At 46.1% G+C, this 23393-nt stretch overlaps 1 protein-coding gene across 1 annotated transcript in view; it reads right to left on the reverse strand.

Annotated features, from left to right (window-relative positions):
• The window catches only part of OTUD7A (OTU deubiquitinase 7A), a 382132-nt gene that overhangs the window by 33153 nt on the left and 325586 nt on the right, over window positions 1-23393 (reverse strand). The window contains exons 7-9 of the mRNA XM_008017189.3: window positions 19004-19105; window positions 16118-16245; window positions 15243-15355 (exon numbers count right to left, since the gene is read on the reverse strand). Of these exons, the coding sequence (XP_008015380.3) occupies window positions 15243-15355; window positions 16118-16245; window positions 19004-19105 (343 nt within the window). The remainder of the gene's footprint in view (window positions 1-15242; window positions 15356-16117; window positions 16246-19003; window positions 19106-23393) is intronic.

Below are 23393 nucleotides of genomic sequence, written 5' to 3' on the forward strand. Positions count from 1 at the left end.
GCATAAAATAGGGTCCCTCCCAGGCTGGCTTGAGTTTTTTATTTTTTGATAAGGATGTGGTTTTTAGGCTGGTGCTGGTGTACTGGAAATTTTAGGGTTGGTACCTGTGTTAAAAGATTTTTAGTTTTGAGGGAAGGGAAAGTGGAAGATAAATTATAATTTTCGTTGCATATTGTAGGGCTTGAGGCCCCATGGTGGCGTCTTCTGCTCCGTTTCTGCTTAGCGTTGCCTAGGGGATGTTGCGGCCCTGCCTCCTGTTAAGGTCTTGGCTTTTTTGCGGCCTTCACTGCCCCTGCGTGTTGTGGCCTTGGGGATGAGGGACCTTGTGACTTATCTGGCTACCCTTGGGCTTTAAGAAAGTTAAACACTATTTTATATTTGATAATGCTTTTTGTATGAATTTTTTTACATTAATGTGCTATCAATGTTAAACTTTAATAAAATTTTATAGATATTATTTACTTTTAATGTCTGACTATAAAGTAAGGTTTTTATAGGCTTTTTAAAACTTTTTATAATTTTTGTTAAAGAGCAGGTTAGGGCTTTAAGAAAAATTTATTGTGCTTTTATTTTAGTTGACAGAAAAATTGGATACCTCTTTACCTAATATGTTACATACAGAATTTTCTTTATAATTAATAGTTAAAATTTGCTTAAACTTTTTTTGTTTGTTTTTGTTTTTTGAGATGGAGTGCTGCTCTGTCATCCAGGCTGGAGTGCAGTGGTGCGATCTCGGCTCACTGCAAGGTCTGCCTCCTGGGTTCACGCCATTCTCCTGCCTCGGCCTCCCGAGTAGCTGGGACTACAGGCGCCTGCCACGACGCCCGGCTAATTTGTTTGTATTTTTAGTGGAGACGGGGTTTCACCATGTTAGCCAGATTGGTCTCAATCTCTTGACCTTGTGATCCTCCAGCCTTGGCCTCCCAAAGTGCTAAAATTACAGGCATGAGTTACCAAGCCTGGACTTGTTTAAACTTTTAAAACAATTTTTTTTTTTAACCTTTTAATGTAGGTAAAAATGCATATTTTTATGTCTTTTTGCAATTTTATTAAAAGTATATTTTTTTACATATTTTGTACATAAACTGTTTTTTAAATAGTTTTACATTTAGGAGGCCTAATTGCTTTTAAATTATATGATATTTTTGCATAAACTGTTTTATAACTTTTATGACTTTTACAGATAATTTTTAACATGTTTTAACTTTCTGCCTTTCTTTTACATTATTTCTTCTCCTAGTTTTACCCTCTGTGTCTTTCTTTGATTTTTATCTTTTCTAGTTTTTTTTACTTACTTTTTTCTCCTATTTTTTTTCTTATTTGCACTTTATTTTTCTTTTCTTTAATTTGCACTTTTTCTCACTCTCTGTGTCCTTTTATTGTTTCCTTTTTTTTCCCGAGTTTTCCCGCTCTGCGGCTCCTCCAGCGCAGGCTAGGCAAGGCACGGGCCCGCCCCCGTGTATGCGCTGTCATCTGTTTCTCCTGTTTTTTTTTTTTTTTTCCCCCGATTTATTTATTTTTTATACACTTAGTTTTTTGGGCTGGGTGGGCTTTGCGTGGCTGTAGTGTTGGCCCCGGGCCGGCTGCAGTCCTGGCCCAGGGCCGTCACTGGCCCAGAGGCTTGGCAGACACCTGTCGTTAGTTGTAAGAATTAGGTCCTTTCATCCTGTGGGCTTTTCTTCCTGCGCCAGTCCCCGCCCTCTTTTTCACATAGAGCTGGGCTGGGGAGAGGCACTTAAGTTTTGGTGTGCCTGGCTGGCTGGCATCATGCTTGGTGTTTTTGCTTTTTTTTCCCCCTTCCCCTAGAGAAGCAACTGGCAGGAGTGGAGCTTAGTCTTTTACCAGCATTTGCCACCATGCCCAGCTAAATTTTTTTGTATTTTTAGTAGAGATGGGGTCTCACCATGTTGGCCAGGCTGGTCTCAAACTCCTGGCCTCAAGTGATCCACCAGCCTTGGCCTCCAAAAGTGCTGGGATTACAGGCGTGAGCCACCACATCCAACCCAATTTATCTTAACAGTTCAAAAAATTGGCAGCAATAGAAACCTCACAAAATAGTTGCACACGTATGGTAAAAAGAGCTTTTGTTTCCTTGAACCATTTGAAAATAAACAGCCAACCTGGTGCCCCATCAGCCTGGAAAGTTCTTGCTCATTTTCTATGAACAGAACATCCTCCTACACAACCACCACACAGCCACTGACATCAGGAATTCACCCGGTTACATGCAATCACCAGACCCCACAGGTGTGTACCAGCTGTTCCCCAGTAATGCCTTTTAGAACAAAGGTTCCTGCTCAGGATCAGGTGCAGCATTCAGCGGTGGCGTCTCCTTAGTCTCCTTCACCTGGAACATTTCTCAGGATATCCTTGACTTCCATGGCCTGACACTTTTGAAGATTGCAGGCTGGGTATTTTGTAGAATGTCCTTTATAAGGGTTTCTCTAGTTCATCATGGTTAGATTGGATTGGGTCAAGCTGAGTCCTTCTTGTGACATCTTGTCAGGTTGTGTGAACTGCAAATTGTCCCATCACTGGTGAGGTTGACCTGGACCACTCCTTAAGGTCATGTCCCAGGCCTTGCCCCTGCAGAGCTACTATTTTTTCCTTTGAAATTAACAAGCATTTTGTGGGGAGGAACTTGAACCTATGCAAACACTCTATTCCTCACCAGACCTTTATATGTTTATTGGTATCACTATGGATTTCTGGTTTTCCATTTTAGTCAATGGGTTGTAATCCATTAGTGTGATTATGTGGATGCTCAGATACTCCTTGATGTGGTCAGTGTGGCTTTTCTAAAGCTGGATCTGTGTCCTGTGACATCATCATCATTTCTTTTTTCTCTCTCTTTTTTTTTTTTTTTGAGACAGGGCCTCACTCTGTTGCCCAGGCTGGAGTGCAGTGGTGAGATCATAGCTCACTGCAGCCTCGAATTCCTGGGGTCAAGTGAGCTTCCCATTTTGACCTCCTAAGTAGCTGGGACCACAGGACACTACTATGCCCAGAAAACTTTTTTCATTTTTGTAGAGACAGGGGTCTCACTATGTTGCCAAGGTTGGTCTTGAACTTCTGTGCACAAGTCGTCCTTCGGTCACAGCCTCCCAAAGTGTTGCGATTACAGGTGTGAGCCACCGTGCCCAGCTTCCGTCATTTCTCAGAGCGCTTTCTTGCTTCCTGGTGCAAAAAGGTGGTTCAAGTTCACACTCACATGTGGATACAGATTTGCATGTTTATTTTCATCTTTCTCTCCCTCTCAGTATTTATAGAAAACCTTGAGTTCACTGATATCCCAATTCCAATCCAACCCCACAAAGTTAATTCTACTTGCAACTTTCTTCGCTTACTGTGAGAAAACTTGTTTGTATTCATTCTAAAGCATTTCCTTATGTCAGCCATCTTCCCATATATCAGCCATCTCCTGCCTCTGCTCCCCCTCCCCGAGGTGACCCTCTTCACCTGTTTGGCTGACATCTGGCTCTGGCCCCTGGTGTCCTCCCTTCCCCCCCCCCCCCACTCCAGATGCCACCTTGCTTTGCCCCACCTAATGGCTTTCGAACTTACTTTTTTAGCGAGGAAGGAAAGGAAAGTAGAAAAGGAATGTTTTAAATATGTATTGACATGAATACATATTCAAACAGACACACACATATATTTTATGCCAGGTCTAAACGCAGTGCTCCTGGGTGTGCATTTTGAAACATCGCAGGTGATTCGCCTGCCCAGCCACCCCTGAAAGCCAAGCTGCGGTGCCTGGGGGTCAAGTGCTTTTGGAAGTTGCTTGTTTGTCCCTGTCGCCCAGTATGCGCCGAGTGCCAGCAAGTGAAATGGTTGAACAAGATAATGAACAGCACAGGAGGAGAGAACATGGAGTTACAATCTGCATACTTGGAGAGAGAAATACCCCAACTAGAAATGTGCAGCACTGTTCCTTCCCTAATTCAAGGAATGGAGGGGGCAGTGCTGGAAAGAGGAGCTGCTCGTGAGTCAGATACTAATGCTGAGAAGTGGGCAAAGCAAGATGAATGGTAGCTCTCTCAGCCCTGGACTCTGAGTCCCATCCTCACTTACTGGCAGAACACTCTGGTATCTGAGCAGCTACACAGAAGGACCCCCATGGTAACAACAGTGTGAAGGCTCAGTATTAGGCACCTTTGTACTGGCACAGCATTCTTCTCATGCAAAACTTAAAGCAGGGTCATCGTATTTCCAACCGAAAAACCAATAAATATTCAATGAACACTTACTATACGCTGGTGCTATGAAAGGCACTGCAGAGGCCCTCAGGGAACTCTGCCTTCATGTAACATCTACCCATCTATCCATCCTTCTGCCTACCTATCAATCCATCCATTCATCCTTCCATCCACCCACCTACCCACCCACCCATCTCTCTTCCTTCCCTCCCTCTCTTCATCCATCCATATATTTATCCACCCATCCAATTGTCCATCCATCTATCTATCCATCCATCCATCCATCCAACCATCCATCCATCCATATGCTGTCTGTGCGTCCGTCCATCCATCCATCCATCCATCCATCCATCCATCCATCCATCCATGCCATCCACCCACCCATACACCTGTCCACCCACCCAATCACCTGTCCACCTGTCCATCCACCCACATATCCATCTAGCCATCCATCCATCCATCCATCCATCCATCCATCTATCCATCCATCCACCCACCCACCCACCCACATACTCATCCTTCCATTCTTCCGTTCAACCATCTGTCTACCCAATCACCTACTTGTCTGTCCATTCATCTACCCATCCTTCAAGTTCTGTGCTAGGGCCAAGGCACGGAGTTGGGCCATGCCCAGCATGGAGCCTCCTGGCAGAACACCTGGTATTTGAGTAGCTATGCAGGAGGGCCTCCATGGTAACAACAGTGCAAAGGCTAAGTATCAGGCACCATTGTACTGGCATGGCATTCTTTTCATGGCTAACTTAAAGCAGGGCCATTTTACTTCAGCAGCAGTGATAGGATGGCGGGCCCAGTTGGGAGGTGATGGAGGACAGCTGCAGCAGAGCATCCTTTCTCCATTCCAGTTTTAGTGTTGAGCATGGAAGCCATGTGAGCAACTGAAACCTGCTCAGTGACCCACGGGGTAGCAGAGAGGATCCCAGCTCCAGCTGGGGCAGCTTGAAAATCATAATGCCCTTCCCTACTTGCTTCTGGCTCCTTGTCCAAGACTTAGGGAGGCTTCTGGTTCTATACGAGGAGCCTCAGTGTTGAAGGCAGCCAGAGAGCATTGGCTTGGCTCCTCAGGCTCCTGAGGGTATAGAGGGTGTAACAGAAATGAAACAGCAGAGGTTGCTGCCTGGGCATTGGAAGTAGAACACCACACCCAACGACCCAAGCTGGTGGCCAGAGATAAGAACTTAGAGGTATCTCCCTGCCTAGGAGACTGGGCTTTCCGCTTTCCTACCACTTCCTTTAAATGGACCATTAAGGCATTTGCCCATGAACTTAAAGTGACCCACATCCTATTCCCCTATATATGTTTCTAGTTGGATCTCTCTGCCTGACTCTTAATCCCTACCTCATGTGACCCTGGGATGAAGCACTGCCCTCCCAACTCATGACGGCCTCCATGCCCAGGATCTATAAGTAAAAATCTTTGAACTCCTTTCTCATTGTGGCAGTGGATTGAATTTGCACCTTCCATTGGAAGAAGCAGAGGCTACCCCAGGCTATGTTTTCACCAGACGCCAAGGAGAACACAAGGTTGGTCCCAGCCACAGAGCGATGATCAGTTAAGAAAAAAATAGACACAGGCCAGACAGGAGCCACAAAGCCATCTGCCAGTACAAACAAGCTTCCCATGTGAGGGACCCCCTGGTCATGGGTTGGGCAACCAGGTGTTAGGACACCTGCCAGGTAAGACAAGTATCCCGTGAAAGGCACACTGTAAACACCCATGTCCAGGTCCCTTTTCATTTCTCCTTATTGCAGGTTTGCTAGCTGCTCTGGTCCTGGAACTCCAGTTTAGCTGGGGGCTCTAAAATGGAGGGGCAAACAAGATCTTATCTGGGACGAGAGTTTGGAACTGTGACCTGCACTCTGTGACCAGAGCCCATTGGTAGAAATCAGCTCAGAAGAGCCAATTCTGAAAATTCACTCCCACTTTTAGCCCTGAGACTTCATGTCTTCTTGTGAGTTTGCTGAGCAAATGCGAGATATGGGATTGTGGGGAGAATCTGGTCACTGGGCAAAGATGTAACAATTCCTAAAATGCTTAATAGTCAGTGCTTACTGCAAAGAAGACTGGCATGCAATATAATGACTTCATCCTCCAAGATGTGCATGCCCTGAGAACTTCCTAACATGCTTTGGGTGCCACACACTGGGTTCTCCAGGGCACCCACATCCGCTTCTCCAGTGGGTACTTGAGGAGGGAGAATTTCCAGGGTTAGGGATATACCATCTATCCAATGAAAACACCCTGAGAAAGATGGGGGTGGGCAGAGGCCAGGCTGAGGAGTCCCTCCTGGCAGGACCAAGAAGCAAAGGTCATGGAGCAAGGTCCAGATGGTATCTCAGGCCCCAGGGAACAGTTTGGGGGCACCCTGGCTTAAACTGTAGGCACAATCCTTGGAGACCATCCTTGGCAAGAGCCCATGTCATGGACAAGGAAGCCAGTCTGGGGCTTGTTAATGAGCAGTCACCCAGCCACCCAGATGGAGAGCCTGGATGAAGCCTCCCAGGTCCCTCCCCACATCCCCTCGTCTAGATGGGGGCTCCACACCTCCTGTTTTGCTTGGGAAAGCCCTGTGCACACAGCCCAAGTGGTTAGTGCCCACTTTCCTTTCCCCAAATGAACCAGTTTGGATGATAAATTGCAGTCACCTCACCTATGGGGACATAGGTGTTGCTTTTTGGTGTACCCTTCCATAAAAAAAGGTAAGTGTAAGGCTGGGCGCGGTGGCTCATGCCTGTAATCCCGGCACTTTGGGAGGCTGAGGCATGCAGATCACGAGGTCAGGAGATCGAGACCATCCTGGCGAACATGGTGAAACCCCATCTCTACTAAAAATACAAAAATTAGCCGGGCGTGGTAGTGGCTCATGCTTGTAATCCCAGCACTTTGGGAGGCTGAGGCAGGCAGATCATGAGGTCAGGAGATTGAGACCATCCTGGCCAACATGGTGAAACCCCATCTCTACTAAAAATACAAAAATTAGCCAGGCATGGTGGTGTGCACCTGTAGTCCCAGCCACTCAGGAGGCTGAGGCAGGAGAATCGCTTGAACCCGGGAGGTGGAGGTTGCAGTGAGCCGAGATCTCGCTACTGCATTCTAGCTTGGGTGACAGAGCAAGACTCCATCTAAAAAAAAAAAAAAAAAGTAAGTGCACATGTGTGCACATGTATGAATGTGAGTAAATGCGCATAAACTGTATGCACACATCCTCCCACCTGTAGGTAGGAGTTTATACTCACTATTCCAACCATTGCCTTTTCCTTCTCCTGATGCATCCTGAGACACCCACAGCACAGTATGTGCGGACGGTCCTCACTCCTTTCCACAGGTGCAAGGTTCTCCGCATGCACAGATCTCATGCGCAGCATTTCTGAGTGGTGTGCCTCAACTCCTCTCTCAGGTAGGGCCCAGCAGAGCCAGTCTGAGGAGGCTCAAGGGGCTGAACCCAGCCTATGTCCTGCTATGGGCCTCTGCCCTTGGTCAAGGGCTGTGCCTGCCCAGACAGGCACCTTTTACAAAAGACTCTCCAACGACACAGTACAGTCTAGCAGGGGCTCTGCTAAGAGCTATGGCCTGGGAAGCTGAGATGGAAGGACGGGGGCCTCCCAGTGCTCTGAAGGGACTAAATGGATCTTAGGCTCTGAAAGATGCTTCTAGCAATGGCCAGTGTGGTTTGAGGAACAAGGCTTATCTTATTGCCTAGAATCAATAAGCTGAGGTCAATCATGTGACAAATAGTTATTGATCATCCACTACAGGTCTAGCACTGTGCTGAGCATGCTCACGCTTGCCCATGTGTGCCCATGAATGCAGGTTTAGGTAGGGAGAGATACTAACAGATGATCAAATAAGAAATCATCAGTTATTTTTCTGCATCTATCGAGATGATCATATGGTTTTTGTTCTTAATTCTGTTAATGTGATCTATCACATTCATTGATTTGTGTATGTTGAATCATCCTTGCATCCCTGGGATAAGTCCCACCTGATATGGTGTATTATCTTTTTGATGTCCTGTTGGATTTGATTTGCTAGTATTTTGTCAAGGATTTTTGCATTCAATACAATTCAGCATCACTTAATGATGAAAATCCTCAACAAACTAGGCATAGAAGGAACACACCTCAACATAATAAAGGCCATATATGACGAACCCACAGCTAACAGCGTACTTAATGGGGAAAAGTTGAAAGCTTTTCCTCTAAGGACTGGAACAAGATGAGGATGCCCACTTTCACCATTATTCAGCATAGTGCTGGAAGTCCCCACAGAGCAGTCAGGCAAAGAGAAAAACAAACAAAAGGCATCCAAATTGGAAAAGAAGAAGTCAAATCATCCCTGTTTGCTGATGATACGATTTTATAAATAGAAAACCATAAAGACTCTACCAAAAACCTCTTATATTTGATACACGAGTTTAGTAAAGTTTCAGGATACAACATTAACATACTGAAAGCAGTAGCATTTCTATATACCAGTAACAATCTAGCTGAAGACTAAATCAAGAAAGCAATCCCATTTCTATTAGCTACAAAAATATCGAGGAATATATTTAACCAGGGAGGTAAAAGATCTCTATAAGAAGGACTACAAAACACTGAAGAAAAAAATTATAGATGACACAAATGAATGGAAAAATATCCCATGCTCATGGATTAGAAGAATTAACATCATTAAAATGATTATATTGTTACAATAATCTATAGATTCAATACAATCCCTATCAAGTTACCAATGTCATTTTTCACAGGATTAGAAAAAACAATAAATTTCATGTGGAACTAAAAAGGAGCCTGACTAGCCAAAGGAATCCTAAGAAAAAAGAACAAAGCTGAAGGCATAACATTATCTAATTTCAAATTGTACTACAAGGTTATAGTAAACAAAACAGTATGGTATTGGCACAAAAACAGACACATAGATCAACGGAACAGAATATATAACCTATAAATGAAGACACATACTTACAACCAACTGATCTTCAACAACACCAACAAAAATACACACTGGGGAAATAACACTATTCATTTAGTGCTGGGAAAATTGCATAGCCATATGCAGAAGAATGAGATTGGACCCACACTTCTCACCATATACAAAAATTAACTCAAGATTGATTAAAGACTTAAATGTAAGACCTGAAACTATAAACATTCTACAAGGAAACCTATGTAAAACTCTTTTGGACATTGGCTTAGGCAAATAATTTATGACCAAGTCCTCAAAAGAAAATGTAACAAAAACAAAAATAGACGTTGGTGAGAATATGATGAAAAGGGAACACATACTGTTGGTAGGAATGTACATTCATACAACCTTTATGGAAAACAGTGTGGAGATTTCTCGAAGAACTAAAAACAGAACTACCACTCAATCCAGTAATCCCACTACTAGGTATATACCTAAAGGGAAATGAATCATTCTATCAAAAATATACCTGCATGTTTACTGTAACACTATTCACAATGGCAAAGAGATAGAAACCACCTAAGTGTCCATCAATGTAGGATTAGATAAAGAAAATGTGGTGTGTATATATACCATGGAAGATGACTCAGCCATAAAAAAGAATGGAATCCTGTCTTTTGCAGCAACATGGATGGATATGGAGGCCATTATCCTCAGTGATATAACTCAGAAAGTCAAATACTGCCTGTTCTCACTTATAGCTGGGGGCTAAACAATGTGTACATATGGACAGGCAGAGTGGAATAATAGACACTGGGGGCTATGACAGGCTGGAGGGTTCGAGGGGGTGAGGACTGACAAATCACCTATTGAGTACAATGCTCACTACTTGGGTAATGGGTACGCTAAAAGCCTAGACTTTTCCACAATGCGATATTTGCATGTAAGAAACCTGTGCTTGTATCCCCTAAACATATTTAAATAAATAATAAAATAATAAAAAAAAAAAACTATCAGTACAGTGATAAAAGGTGGATTCTTTAGACAGGAAGATCAGGGAAGGCTCCTACTTGAGGACCATCCCTAGATAGTCAACTTTGGTCTTATTTTCAATGAGAAATGTCTTTTAAAATTTGAGCCGGGTCCCACATCTGCAAAGTGAGGACACTTTACGTTAGCAGATGCTCTTTCTGCTTGGTCTGCTGGTGGAAGTCATGGAACCTTCAGGAATACACATAAGAATGCCTCCTTTCCTGCACAAGGCCAACCCATGGCCTGGGAGCACCAGGCTGTGGTGTAGGCATCTCCCAGGAAAAAAATGCCTCTTGCTTTTCCTCAGAAGATTGACCGAAATTGACAACTCTCAGACTGTGTGCTAGGAAATCACTTGGGATTCTAGCTACTTCTGAAAAAGGCTAATAAAAAGAAATGCAGCAAACACATTGTCAGTGAAATTTCAGAAACTCAACTACAGAGAGAAAGCAGAGAGGTTAGCATGTGAGAAAAGTTAAGGAGCTAGACAGAAGATGCCCCGGGGGCTGCCAGAGGGTCCCCCAAAGGCCCCCCTTGCTCTGCTCTCCCTTCCTCTTTGTCCATCCAACTGGCCTCTCAGCTTCCACTTAACCCTTCTCATAAAACAGAAAACAAATAAGTAGTTCTTTAAAAAGTTTAAAGAACAAAAATGATTATTTTCACCATAGTCAAGATAAGTTGTTGATTCCTACTCCTCATGCCTGGTCTGCATTTGTCAAGAGCGTGGGCTTAGGTGTTTTGGTCAGTTCTAAGTTCAGGTTCTGGCTTTGTATCTTTCAGCCTGTGGGACACTGGAAGCTAACCTGTGATGGTTAGATAGCTGGTTAAACATTATTTCTGCGTGTGTCTGCGAGGGTGTTTTGGATGAGATTAGCGTTTGAATTGCTGGAGAGCAGAAAGCAGATGGCTTTCACCAATGTGGGTGGGGCTCATCTGATCTATTCACGGATGGGAACAAAACAGTGGAGGACGACAGAATAACCAAACCTGTTTGAGCTGGGACATGGACTTTCTGCCCTCGGCACTCCTGGTTCTCAGGTCTTCAGATTCAGACTTGACCCACACCATCAGTTCTCCAGCTCTTGGGTCTTTGCACGACACCACTGGCTTTCCTGGGTCTCCAGATGGCACATGCCAGGTCGTGGGAATTCTTAGACACCATAATCACGTGAGCCAATACCTACATTAGATCTCTTTATATATATGTCTTTTATTGGTTCTGTTTCTCTGGAGAACCCTGACTAATACATTATCTAATTCTCTGAATCTCAGTCTTCTTATCTGTGATTGGTGATGATAATGACAGCTCATGGGACTGCCTGACACATAACATGGACTCAGTAGGTGACACTGTTCAAATTCCCATCTGATTTCACTAACCCCTCCCCAAGCCCTAGGGAAGGCCTGGTTCTCCCACGTGGCCAGGGCCTGGCCACTGAGTCCTGGGAGGCACAGTGAGAGGAAGCGGGTCTAGCTCACGCCCACACCTGGTCTCTGGTCCCTTCTGACCTCTTCAGATAAGTGACATAGTCGCTTTCTGGGAAAGTAACAGGTTTAAAAATGACTCCAGGCCATCATCTGTGTCAAGGACCAATAGAACAGAGGCTGCCCCATCTGCCTCCATAGCAGGGGCTCCCAGAGCAGGATGCAGGGCCCACACTGCACCCCTTTACCCTCATCCATGGGGAACAGGTTCTGGGAAACCCAGGCTGGGACGAAGAAGGCCACTTTAGTTCTTCTCGCCATCATGCCTGCAAGCTCTTCCTTAACTTGCTCTTTCCTATTCCCAGGTGACACCCTGGAAATTTTGTGCGGTTCTTCCGGTCACTTTCCTGTGCAGGGGGCTATCAGCCCCAAGTTTGCGCCTCCTGGAAGATTGGGTTAGCTGCCAGCTGGCTTCTCTGTTTCACCCTTTGCCTCCTCCCCTTCTCTGGCTGCCGTCTGTGTCCCCTGTGGGGCTAGCACAGGCAGAGAGGAGGGGCAGGAGAGTGGCAAAGTCTTTCTTGCTGTCTTCCTTCAGGGCCCGCTGGGCTCGCTGGAGGTCCCAGTTCTGGCCTGCTGTCTGAGGAAGTGTTTTTGTGGGTCTTCAGAGCTCTCTGCCAGTTGAGGGGCTGTGTCCTCAGGTCCCTGGGCTGCGGTGGTGACTCCTCTCACTGACTGCTCGTGTCCACCCACAGCCCTGGCCTCAGGGGCTGGCCTTCTGTGTGGTCCCCACCGTAGGTGAGTCGTGAAGCCAGCCTGCTTGGGGCCTCCTCCCTGAATTCATGCCTGGCCTTCGGGCAGCTCACAGCATCCTGGCCTTACATCCCCTGTGGCCCCGTGTCCTGGCCTGCACAGCCTGCCACAGCCCCGTGAACCCTGAGCTCGCCAGTTTCTGCCTTCAGGCCCTTCAGTCAGGCGTAGAAACTCATCTCTGCAGCTCTCAAGCCCCACAGATGATGCCCCACAGATGATGCCCCACACCTCTCAGCTCAACATGGGGAGAGAGGACACAGGCAAAAGACAGAGTACACGGTGCTTGGACACACAGGCCTCTCTATGGACTCTGAACCCCAAGTGAATTCTTGGAGCAGTTGGCCACTCTAGAGCACCATTGGCGAGTCCTGCACAGCTGCACGGGTGCCTTGCTGAGGCGCTCTCTGCCCATCACCCCAGTCCATGGGACTCAGCCAAAACTCCCTATTCCCAGGAAAATGTGCATTTTATGCCTGGTTCCATAGGACTCCCTCCTTGACTGGCCATGCAAAGGTTCCAGGTAACCCAAGGAGGCATCTGGCTACAGAAGCAACTCTGTTAGATAGATTCCTATTGCATGTGTTCAGTCCTCTTCTGAGGTGTTTTGTTTGTTTGTTTGTTTGTTTTTCCTTTTTCTTTCTCCACTGGAAACACCTGTTGCTGAAACCCTAGAAGTGCCTCCTGCATCACTGGCACAGGATTCTGACCTGAGCATCAGTGCTTTTGTGGGGACCAGGTGGCTGTGTCCTCACTCCCTTCACCATCTGAAGCCCAGAGTGGTGGTTTCATTTGCAGGCTGATCTGTTGCCTGAAGTTCTACAAACTCTGCTGTATTTGAGGGATTTCGTTAGGGCTGTGGAGCCTGGTCAAAAGAGGCTCTACAATGATCAGACCACATTTTGACTTTTTGGCTCCTCCATTTATCATTTTTGTGGTCTTGGAACAGTTATCTAATCCCATTGAGGCTCGGTTTTCCAATCTGTGGAAGGCGTACTGGAGGCCTGTGAGGTAGGGTTTGAAAGGAGGAGATAGAGGACCCAGCACGGGTCCCTCTTATGGTCTCCCCGACCCCACCCCACCCTACACGACCCGTGCTCACCTCCTTCCTTCTGTTCCCCCAACACCACCCATACCTTCCCGCCTCACCTCTCCATTCTTTTCTGATGGGGTCACTCCCATCCACCCTTGGTTGTTTAGTTTCCCCTCTCTGGCCATTCCCCGAGTTCTTCCTTCTCTTTTGTGATGTGGCAACCAGAACTGTGGCTTCCAGGCGGAGGGGACCAGGCTATCCTACTAAACGGGACAATGTCTGGGCCATTTTGGATATTCCTAAAGGGACCTCATCCTTTTGTTAGATTACAGTTGATCACTCAGACTCTGTGGGAGATAGGGACAGACACCAAGTGGCCCCTATGTCCCCATTAGCATCTGAATCCCTCGGGCCCCAGGGAGCAGGCAGCAGGGGACCAGGCTGTGGCCTTAGGAGTCAGATGGGCTCACCAGCCATGGGACCTTGGGGGAAGCTCCTCCTGGATGGGGGTACTCAGGAGACGTGTACGTGATGATCACCTGTGATTACTGTTATCACTGCTGCTGTCTTTCCCCACTCCTCCCTGTCCCTGGCAGAGACACCTGGACTGGATCCAGTCTGCCAGCATGTATCAGGCGTCTGCCCTGTGGCAGGAGGGAGAGAGGCAACCGTGAAAACGACGTGGAGGAACGCTTAAGACCCACCACAGGCAGGACTTGGGAGGCGTGCAGAGGAAGAGAGCAGTTTACCAGTTGACCGAGACTTCAGAATGCTTGTCCTCAAATGCCCTACCAAGACAGACTGTTGGTACAGAGATACCATAGCCTTAAAACATGGAGGAAGGGTGTGCCAGCGTATGTGGGTTTCTAACGATCTCATCTGTAAACATGGTCTCAGATGCCGCCGCTGCTGCTGCAGCTCTGTGGGAGCCTCTTTTCCAGCCAGGGCCTCCAGGGAGAGCTGACCCATGAGGCACTAGGCCCTGCCTTGGTGGGTGGATGAGGACCCAGGTGCCCGCTGCAGGGCCCATGAGCCTGAGGGCAGCCTAGAGCTGCATGCAGTTCTCCTTCCGTGGGTCTCCCTGGTGTTATTGCTCACACTTTCTCATGTTTGGCTGAGACCTTTTCTAGGAGCAACACCTTTGCTTTCAGGTTCCAGAGAATACGAACTGAAGAATAAGCCATGATCAAGGCTCTATGGCTGCCCCGTTGGTCTGGCCGCACTCTTCATTCCACGCTAGAACATCCAAGGTGTTTCTGTAGGAACAAGCTAGTCCTAAACATGCACAGACGTGGAACCTTTTTGCTGGGAACACATATAATATCCATGGAGCTCATCTGGGAAACAGCAGGCTAGCTTAATGAGCTTCTGCTTTCAGGGTGACTTCTTGAAGCCACAAATTAATTAGTTGGGGAGAAAATCCAAACTTCAGAGCCAGGTCCGCGTGATGGCAATGTGTGGGAACGCTCACCATCGCGTGTGACCTCCAGAGGCCAGCTGTGCCCTGAGGGCGCACACCTCACCTGCTCTGCATAACAACATTCAAGGAAAGTGGCCTGGAGGCAGCTCATGTGAGCTCACCTCTGCCTGCATAGTGCATATGGGGGCTGCGTACCCTTCCACCAGCACCTGGCAGGGGCCAGCCATCACTCACAGTCCTTCTGTGCATCCTTGTCTTGAAGCTAATGCTGGAAAGCTGGAATCTTTCTGTCTTCCACAGCATGAGGGTCCCACATTCCCCCCGTGCCATCCACCCATGATGGGTGTAGCCCTGGGTGGCCTGGAGCTGGAGGTGACTTCTGGGGAGAGCAGGGGCAGAACTTACCCCCCGCCTGTGCCGCCGTTCTTGCTGAAGTGTGTGCGCGGCTCACTGGAGGCCAGCTTCAGCAGCTCCGTCCACTCCCGCTCCCACTCCTCCTCCGTGTACACCAGCCCTGACTGGCAGAGGGGAACTGGCTCAGAGGGGGGTGGGTCACAGCTGCAATGCCCTCCTCTTCTCACCCTCCCAACCCAGACCAGCCTCACTGGGACCCAGGCCAGGCACATCTATAGGTAGCTACCAACTACACTAACGGCACCCTCTTGGCCACCTTTGCTATGCACACTATATTTTCAAAAGCTCCAAGCTCTAATTCCAGAGCTGTTGGGAATCTGCCCACCAACAAGGGTCATTCTCAGGGGCTGGGGATGGCCGAGCATTAACCTGTGCATGCACCGAACTGTGGCTGGCCATTACAAAGTTTAAAGGGATAATGGATCAACTGTAGTCAGAAAGCAGGCAGATTCTTCTAGAAGAGCAAGGTCCTCATGTTTACCATGCTTGGGGACAATTGGGAATCCCTTTGGATTGAGCTCACACACAGGGGCTAAAGCCATAGGCTGCACCTGACAGCAGGCGGCCATATATCTAATTCATCATCCAAGCCAGGATGCTTTTGGGAATGAAGGTAGGCAGCTTTCATAGTCATGCCTTAAGGAAGCACAAGTGGACGCATAGTTGCTGTCTGCCGGGACTCCGCTATTTCAACAGGCTCCTCCTCCACGGGCTTAAAAACAGGAGACTTTCCTGATCCCAGAGGCTGTTTCTGCCTCCCCTCATAAGACAGTCTGGGGCCTAGGGACCATGCTCTGGACTTGACCATGGCCCGAGGCGGCACCTGACCTGGGTCCTGGCCTCCGGCCATGCCAGTGGATACCAACCTCCTTATTCTGCTGCGTCTGCTGCCACCTCCACCTCCGCTTCAGGGCTTCCCTCTCGGCTCCCGTCCTCATCATGGTATAGAGAGCTTTCCGTAACACCAGGTCCCGGTCATGAAACCCCCACATTCCTGGAGCCAGGAGGCCATGGAGAACACAGGAGAGAAAGGACGTGAGGAAAAGACAAGCCAGAGGTGATGCAAACTACCACGACCCACTGGGAGGGCCTCCTGTCTGCACACAGAGCAGCCTCCTTACTCAGCTGTTCTGTTAATTCCCCTCCAGCCTTCTTCCTGAGGCTTCCCATTAAGGCAAGTAGGTGAATGAAGCAGCACATCCTGTTCTTAGCAAAATAATAGTGGGTGAAAATCAAGTGCTTTTCCTCTCCGGCACCCTTGGCAACCTACTCTCAGTGTTGCTGGTTTGCTTTGAGGACCTAATGGTCATTATCCAAGTCTTACATTTGGGTGGGGGACTGACTAGGGGACAGGGACAGGCTGTCCAGTGTCCTCGTGGAGGGCTCCAGGCGAGGGAGGCCATTAGCATCCTGGCTTCTCCAGGGCCTGCCATTTCCCTCATCTCCAGCCCTGAGGCATCTCAGCTTCCTGAGAAGCAGAGTGTCAGTGACAACACTGCACACACCAGGCCCACAAGAGAGTGCCTGCTTCCCAGCGGGAGGGTCTCACCCTGTGTCAAGTGCTGAGAGGATACAGAGGCAAATGAACCATCTCTGAGAATGTGCTCTTGGCAGCTCAGATGTGTTCAAGAACCCCAACTTGTGGGAGAAGCCCTCAAAAGAAGGGCAGCCCTGGCTACAAGGGAAAGCACAGGGGAATCCATCCATCCATCCATCCATCCATCCATCCATCCATCCATCCATCCATTCATCCACCCACCCACTCATTCTAGGCGCTGGCAGTATGCGTGGCAGTGACTGGGACACATGAAGTTCCTAATATCTCATGCAGCGCATGTTGTGGGGAAGTGGGAAGTGAGGCAGCCATGAGGTTGGCACAGAGTGTACAATGTTGAGGGTGGCAGCTCCACGAGGAGAGGTGAGGCAGGCAGATTTGCTGTGGCATGAATGGAGACACAGGAGCAAAGGCTCAAATGGGTGGAGGAGGGAGTCAAGTTGCTGTCCCAGCACAGTGAAAAGCCAGGGACAGACCCGGAGGGGGCAGTACTTGAGAAAAGGCAAGAGGGAAAGATGGCTAGAGTGGGATTGAGGGGAGAGGGAGAGTGAAAAGGGGGCTCTCAAGGGAGCTGTGAGCCTCTGGAGGGTTTTCAGAAGGAGAGTAACATGAACTCATGTTTTCAAAGGCTCAACTGGCTGGGCATCCTTGGATATGCAAGGCACAAAAGCACTTCCATGATCCAGACTTCACAATGAGGCTGCTGTTTGACACAGATGAGAGATTTATTCTTTTAGATTCTTTCTCCAGGTTTTACAAAGAACAAGGCAAAATATGCTCAATAATAGGGGAATAGTTAATATTAACCACTATGATGAAATATGACCCAACTACTGAAAATCATATGTCTGAAGGATAACAGCAGGGAAAATTCTCAAGTCGTAAGGGAAAATGTTGGATTCAAGACGGTGAACACAGCAAGATCATCATTTCACCTAAAGAATAGACAGAAGATTGGAAGACGATGACACCGCCAGACTGTTAAGAGTGGCCGCCGCTGGGTGGGGGTCACTGATTTTCATTTTCTCACCATGGTGAATGTGGAGTACCTTTGCAATGCCAACAAGCAGAGTGTGCTCCAATGACATGGAGATGAAGCAGGTAAGTGGGTGCCTTGCCTTTCCTCACTGCAGGTCAAGCCTGGGGAATGTTTCCCTTGCTCTTGGTCTCCATCCTCCTCTGGGACCCTTCCAAAACCCTGATGTATTTCCCTTGAAGTCTGTTACAGTCTTATCTCACCTACCTCTTGCTGATTAGGCCTCACTGCAGGTCCAAAGAGAGAGAGGGCTGGGGGCTGGCCCTTGAGGTAGGTCACAGCACCCAGTTAAAGCCACGTCTGTTGGGATGCGAGTTTGACCAAGGACCGCATTCCTGTGTGAGGGTCATGTGTTTTGGAGAGGCGCTATCCTCCAGAGCGGGTAGGGAGCAACCAGCCCTGAGGGTCCCTGGTGCAAACCCAGACTCACCTATCAAAATGGATTCGGCCTTGTGCATCTAACGCTGGGCCTAAAGGGATAACTGAGGTTCCAGAAAGTGGATGATGATCCTCAATTATCCATATATTTCTGTGTTGTGTGGCTTTGTGTGATTGGGAAGCTCATGTCTCTGTTAGACAAGGCTGCTGATCTCTCTGTGGTATATTCTGAGTATGCTGACTCCCCTGTGATTTATCTGAGCAGTACCTACGTCTGTTTCCATTAGTCCAGACCAATTGTTGACTGCTGTCAACATAGTGGATCCTCATTTACTCAGCCTCATGCGCTGCTCCCAAAACTTCCTGCTGCAGTCTTACCTTGTTCACCCCCACCTCCAAACACCCTGTCCATTCCTGCCTTTATGCTTTATCTGCGGGGTCTCCCTGCCTGCAATGTCCTCTTCTAGTCTCTGAAGTTCTTCAAGTTTCAGTAAAGATCCCACCTCCTCCAGGAAGTCCTTTTTATTTGTACCAGGCAATAGTCTCTAAGTCCCATCCCTGTGGCTATGCTTAAGGCCTCCTTCTCTCACGCCAGGTCTTTTCTTATGTGTATTCTGTCTCTCTACCAACTGCAAGCTACTTGACAAGAAGGGCCAGGATTGTTAGCTCTATCTCCTGGGGACTTTCCCAGATGACAGTGACATGGGTGACTCTATTTAGCATATGTCTTTCCTTGCGCAGGCCTGGAGCCTGGCTATCCTCTGTCTGTGCTGCAGAGCTTACCCAGTGAGGCGGCATGTAAAAGGCAGTTCCCATCCCCTGTCGTGGCCAGAGGAAGAAGCCGTTTACAGCTTGTGCACACAGTGGACCACCAGTTCAGGCGACCTGGAACAGAAGCTCACTTTAGAACAGGATCCCAGAAAAGGCAGGGGCCATTGGGGGTGTTTGCTAAGGAGGCGCAAACATCAGGGATAGATTTTCCACAGGTTTCAGTGGAAAGGGGGAACAGTATGGCTACTTCTCTCCTCAAATAAAATACAGATTTCTTTTCCCTTTGAAGACAAGAAGTGGCCAAATCCTCCCATCAATTAGCGTGAGCATTAAGAAACTCAAGGCCAGTACCTTCTCTCCTTGAATCTGCAAACGTATTTTACACAAGATAAAAAATTTCTCTGTGATTTCCTTGAATACAGCTTTCCCTCCTGAAAGCTATTTTTTCCTTTCGCCATCTAGGTTTTTTGATGCACTCATACCTTTGAAAGTATAGTTCATATTTCATTTGATTCATCAAAACCATTATAGCTATGTAGGTGTAGTCATGTTAAACTTCATGAACATTTACATTTAGAGACTTCTACTTCAGGGAAGATAGAGCAGATATACTTTTTCCTATTCCTCTTACTAAGAACAATGAAAAACCCTGAAAAAATTATGTATAAAATCATATTAGAAGACTCTGAGAATTGGAGACGAAGTCCAGACTAGCTAGGATCCTGAGACTTGAGGAATGACATAATGGTGGGTTCCCTGGAGTTTCTTTTTGCCTCACATATCCCAGACTAGATACTGTAGAAACTGGAACCTAGAAACACCAATGAGAGCAGGCCACAAAAAACAAAACAAAACAAAACAAAAAAAAAAAAAACCAACAACTACTACAACAACAACAAAACACCAAAAAAACCAAACAAACAAAAAAACAGAAAGAAGACAGAAAAGAAAAAGCATGCTGTCTCTAGACAGAATACCAGGAAAGGGGCAGCTTAGCAAGACAGTAGCTGCTTAGACATTTCCTCTTCTATTCCAGCCAAATACTGCAGAAAAAATTATAGACCGATTACCACCCCTGCCAGCAAAGGTCTACTGGGAAGCCTAGACTTCCACCCTCACCAGGCTGTAACAAGGTGCTCATCACTGCCTGCTCCATTGCCTGGGGAGTGTCAGAGAAGGCTGAGTTCAATGCTAAGACCTCAACCCTACTGGGTGGTAGTAAGCACCTTGCCCTCTATCTTCAGAGGACACATAGGGAGCCTGGATTTTCACTCTCATCTGGCTGTAATGAGAATCTCCGCCTCCTCTCAGCTAGGGAGTACCCCTGCCAAGAAGTACCAAGCCCATTCCCCAGGTATCAACAGGGGCAGAGGGGGAACCTATACTTCAATTACCCTCTGGCAGTTGTCAGGCAATGGCCCCCGGAACCTACCAGAGTGGCGTCAGGAGGTCTGCTAAAACACAAGATTTAAGTAAGACCCAGAGTCCTATAACTTAATACCCAATATATACCCTCTTAAATAAAAAAAAAAAAATCACTTATACGAAGAACCAGGAAGATTTCAAACAGGACAAGAAAAAATATGAAAACTGAGATGACAGATGTTAGAGTTATCTGACTGGGATTTAAAAGTAGTCATCCTAAGAATACTTCAACAAGCAATTACAAACATACCTAAGACAAATGAAAAAACAGAAAATGTAGTAAAGACATAGAAAGTCTTACCAAAACAATAGAAGATACAAAACAGAGCCAAATAAGGAATAAAAATATGGGCAGATATAATAGGGACTGAAAAATACAAATCTGATTTTAAAAACTCAATGGATGTGCTGAAAAGCAGAATGGAGAGAAGAGAATAAGAATCAGTGTAATATAAAGGTAGAACATAGAAATTACCCAATTTGAACAGTAGAGAAAAATTAGACTTAAAAAAAAACCACACATGTACAGAACACAACTCAGGAACATGTGGGACTGCGACAAAATTCTGGAGTCCTGTAGAAGAGGAGAAATAGGATACAGCTAAAAAAGACTCAAAGAAATAATCACTAAAAAGTTCCCAATTTTTGCAAATGAACAAACAAACATACAGATTCAAGAAGCTCAGCAAACCCTGAACGGAAAACAACCCATAGAAACTCATGCCAAAATATCATAGTCAAACTTCTAAAAACTAAAGACAAAGAAAGAAACCTTAAAAACTGCCAAGGAGAAACAACGCCTTACTTATATGGGAAAAACAATTTTAAAGACAGTGGATTTCTCATTAGCTACCATGTAGGCCAGAAGGAAACAGGATCACATTTTTATTTTTTGAGACAGCGTCTTGCTCTGTCACCCAGGCTAGAGTGCAGTGGTGCAATCTCAGCTCACTGCAACCTCTGCCTCTTGGGTTCAACCCAAGTGATTTTCCTGCCTCAGCCTCCCAAGTAGCTGGGACACAGAGATGCACCACCAAACTTGGCTAATTTTTGGTATTTTTAGTAGAGATGGGGTTTTACCGTGTTGGCCAGGCTAGTCTCAAACTCCTGACCTCAAGTGATCTGCCTGCCTTGGCCTCCCAAAGTGCTGGAATTATAGGCGTGAGCCACCACGCCCACCCAGGATAACATTTTTTAAGTGCTAAAAGAAAATAACTGTCAGTCCAGAATTCTAAAGCTAGCAAAAATATTCTTCAGTAATAAGCAAGAGACAGATATATTCTCAGATGAAGTAAAGCTAGGAGATTTTGTTCCTAGCAAACCTACCTTAAATAAATGGCTAAAGGAAGTTCTCTAGACAGAAAGGAAATGATAAAAGAAGGCATTTTGGCATATAAAGAAGGAAGAACATGGAAAGAACAAAAATATGGGCAAATATAATAGACTTTTCTTCTCCTCTTGAGATTTCTAAATTATGTCTGATGGTTAAAGCAAAAATTATGACATTGCCTATCTGTTTATATGTTTCAATGTATGTTGAATAAATATTTAAAACAATTTTATTATAAATGGTAGAGAATAAAGAAGCAAAAAGGCAGGTAAGGTTTATATGCTTCGCCAATAGTAGTAAAATGTCAATACCAATAGACTTTGATAAAGTATGTGTATATAATGTAATAACTAGAACAATTCCCAAAAAGGTTATACCAAGAGGTATACTTAACAACAACCAACATTATACAAGCTCCTCCAGAAAATAGCCAACATTACCCTGATACCAAAATCAAAGAAAGAAAGTACAAAAAGAGAAAAATGCAGAGTAACACCTCTCATGAATATGATGCAAAATTCATAAGAAAATATAAACAAGTAGAACACAGTGACATATACAAAGAACTATATACCATGACCAAGGGATGCAAGGATGGTTTAATATTTGAAAATCAATCAATATAATTCACCATATTAATGGGCTACAGAAGAAAAATCACATAATCATATGAATGCAGAAAAAGCATTTGACAAAATTCAGTACTCACTCATAATTAAAAATTCCCATAAAACCAGGAATGGGGGGATCTCCATAACTTGATTTAAAAAATCTACACAAACATATAGCTAACATCATACCTAATGGTGAAAGACTGAATGCTTTACGTCTAAGACTGGGAAAAAGACAAGGATGCCCCCTCTCTCCACTGCTATTCAACATAGTATGAGAAGTCCTAGCCAGTGAAATAAGTCAAGAGAAAGAAATAAAATCTGTATTCGCAAATCCGAAAGGAAGAAATAACATTCTTCTTCTTAGCAGAGAACATGATAGTTCACACAGAAAATCATAAGAAAGCTACAAAAAACCATAGCGAATAAGCAATTTTTAAGGTCACAGGATACAAGATCAATATACACAAATCAATGGTGCAGTCATCCCCCAGTATCTGCAGAGGATTGGTTCTGGGACCCTTCCCCTTCTGACATATACCAAAATCTGTGTATACTGAAGTCTGATAGTTGACTCTGTGGAACTTGTATATATGAGAAGTTGGCCCTCCATATACATGGAATTTGCATCCTGTGAATACTGTAATTTTGATCCTCACTTGGTTGAAAGAAATCCACATATAAGTGGAAGTGGACCTCTGCAATTCAAACCTGTGCTGTTCAAGGGTCAGTTGTATTTTACATACTAGCACAGATGTCCAAGGGGCCATGGAGCAACTGGAGTTTTCATACTTTGCTGTTGGGATTGTAAAATGGCACAATTATTTTAGAAAAACTTTTGGCAATTTCTAATACCATTCAACATACTCTGATATGGTTTGGCTCTGTGTCCTCACGCAAATCTCATCCTGAATTGTAATGTCCATGTGTCAAGGGAAGGTGGTAGGTGATTAAATCATGGGGGTGGTTTCCCCCATGCTGTTCTCATGATAGTGAGTGAGTTCGCATGAGATCTGATGGTTTTAACACTGGCAGT

This window comes from Chlorocebus sabaeus, chromosome 26 (assembly GCF_047675955.1).
Source record: "Chlorocebus sabaeus isolate Y175 chromosome 26, mChlSab1.0.hap1, whole genome shotgun sequence".
Lineage (NCBI taxonomy): Eukaryota > Metazoa > Chordata > Mammalia > Primates > Cercopithecidae > Chlorocebus > Chlorocebus sabaeus.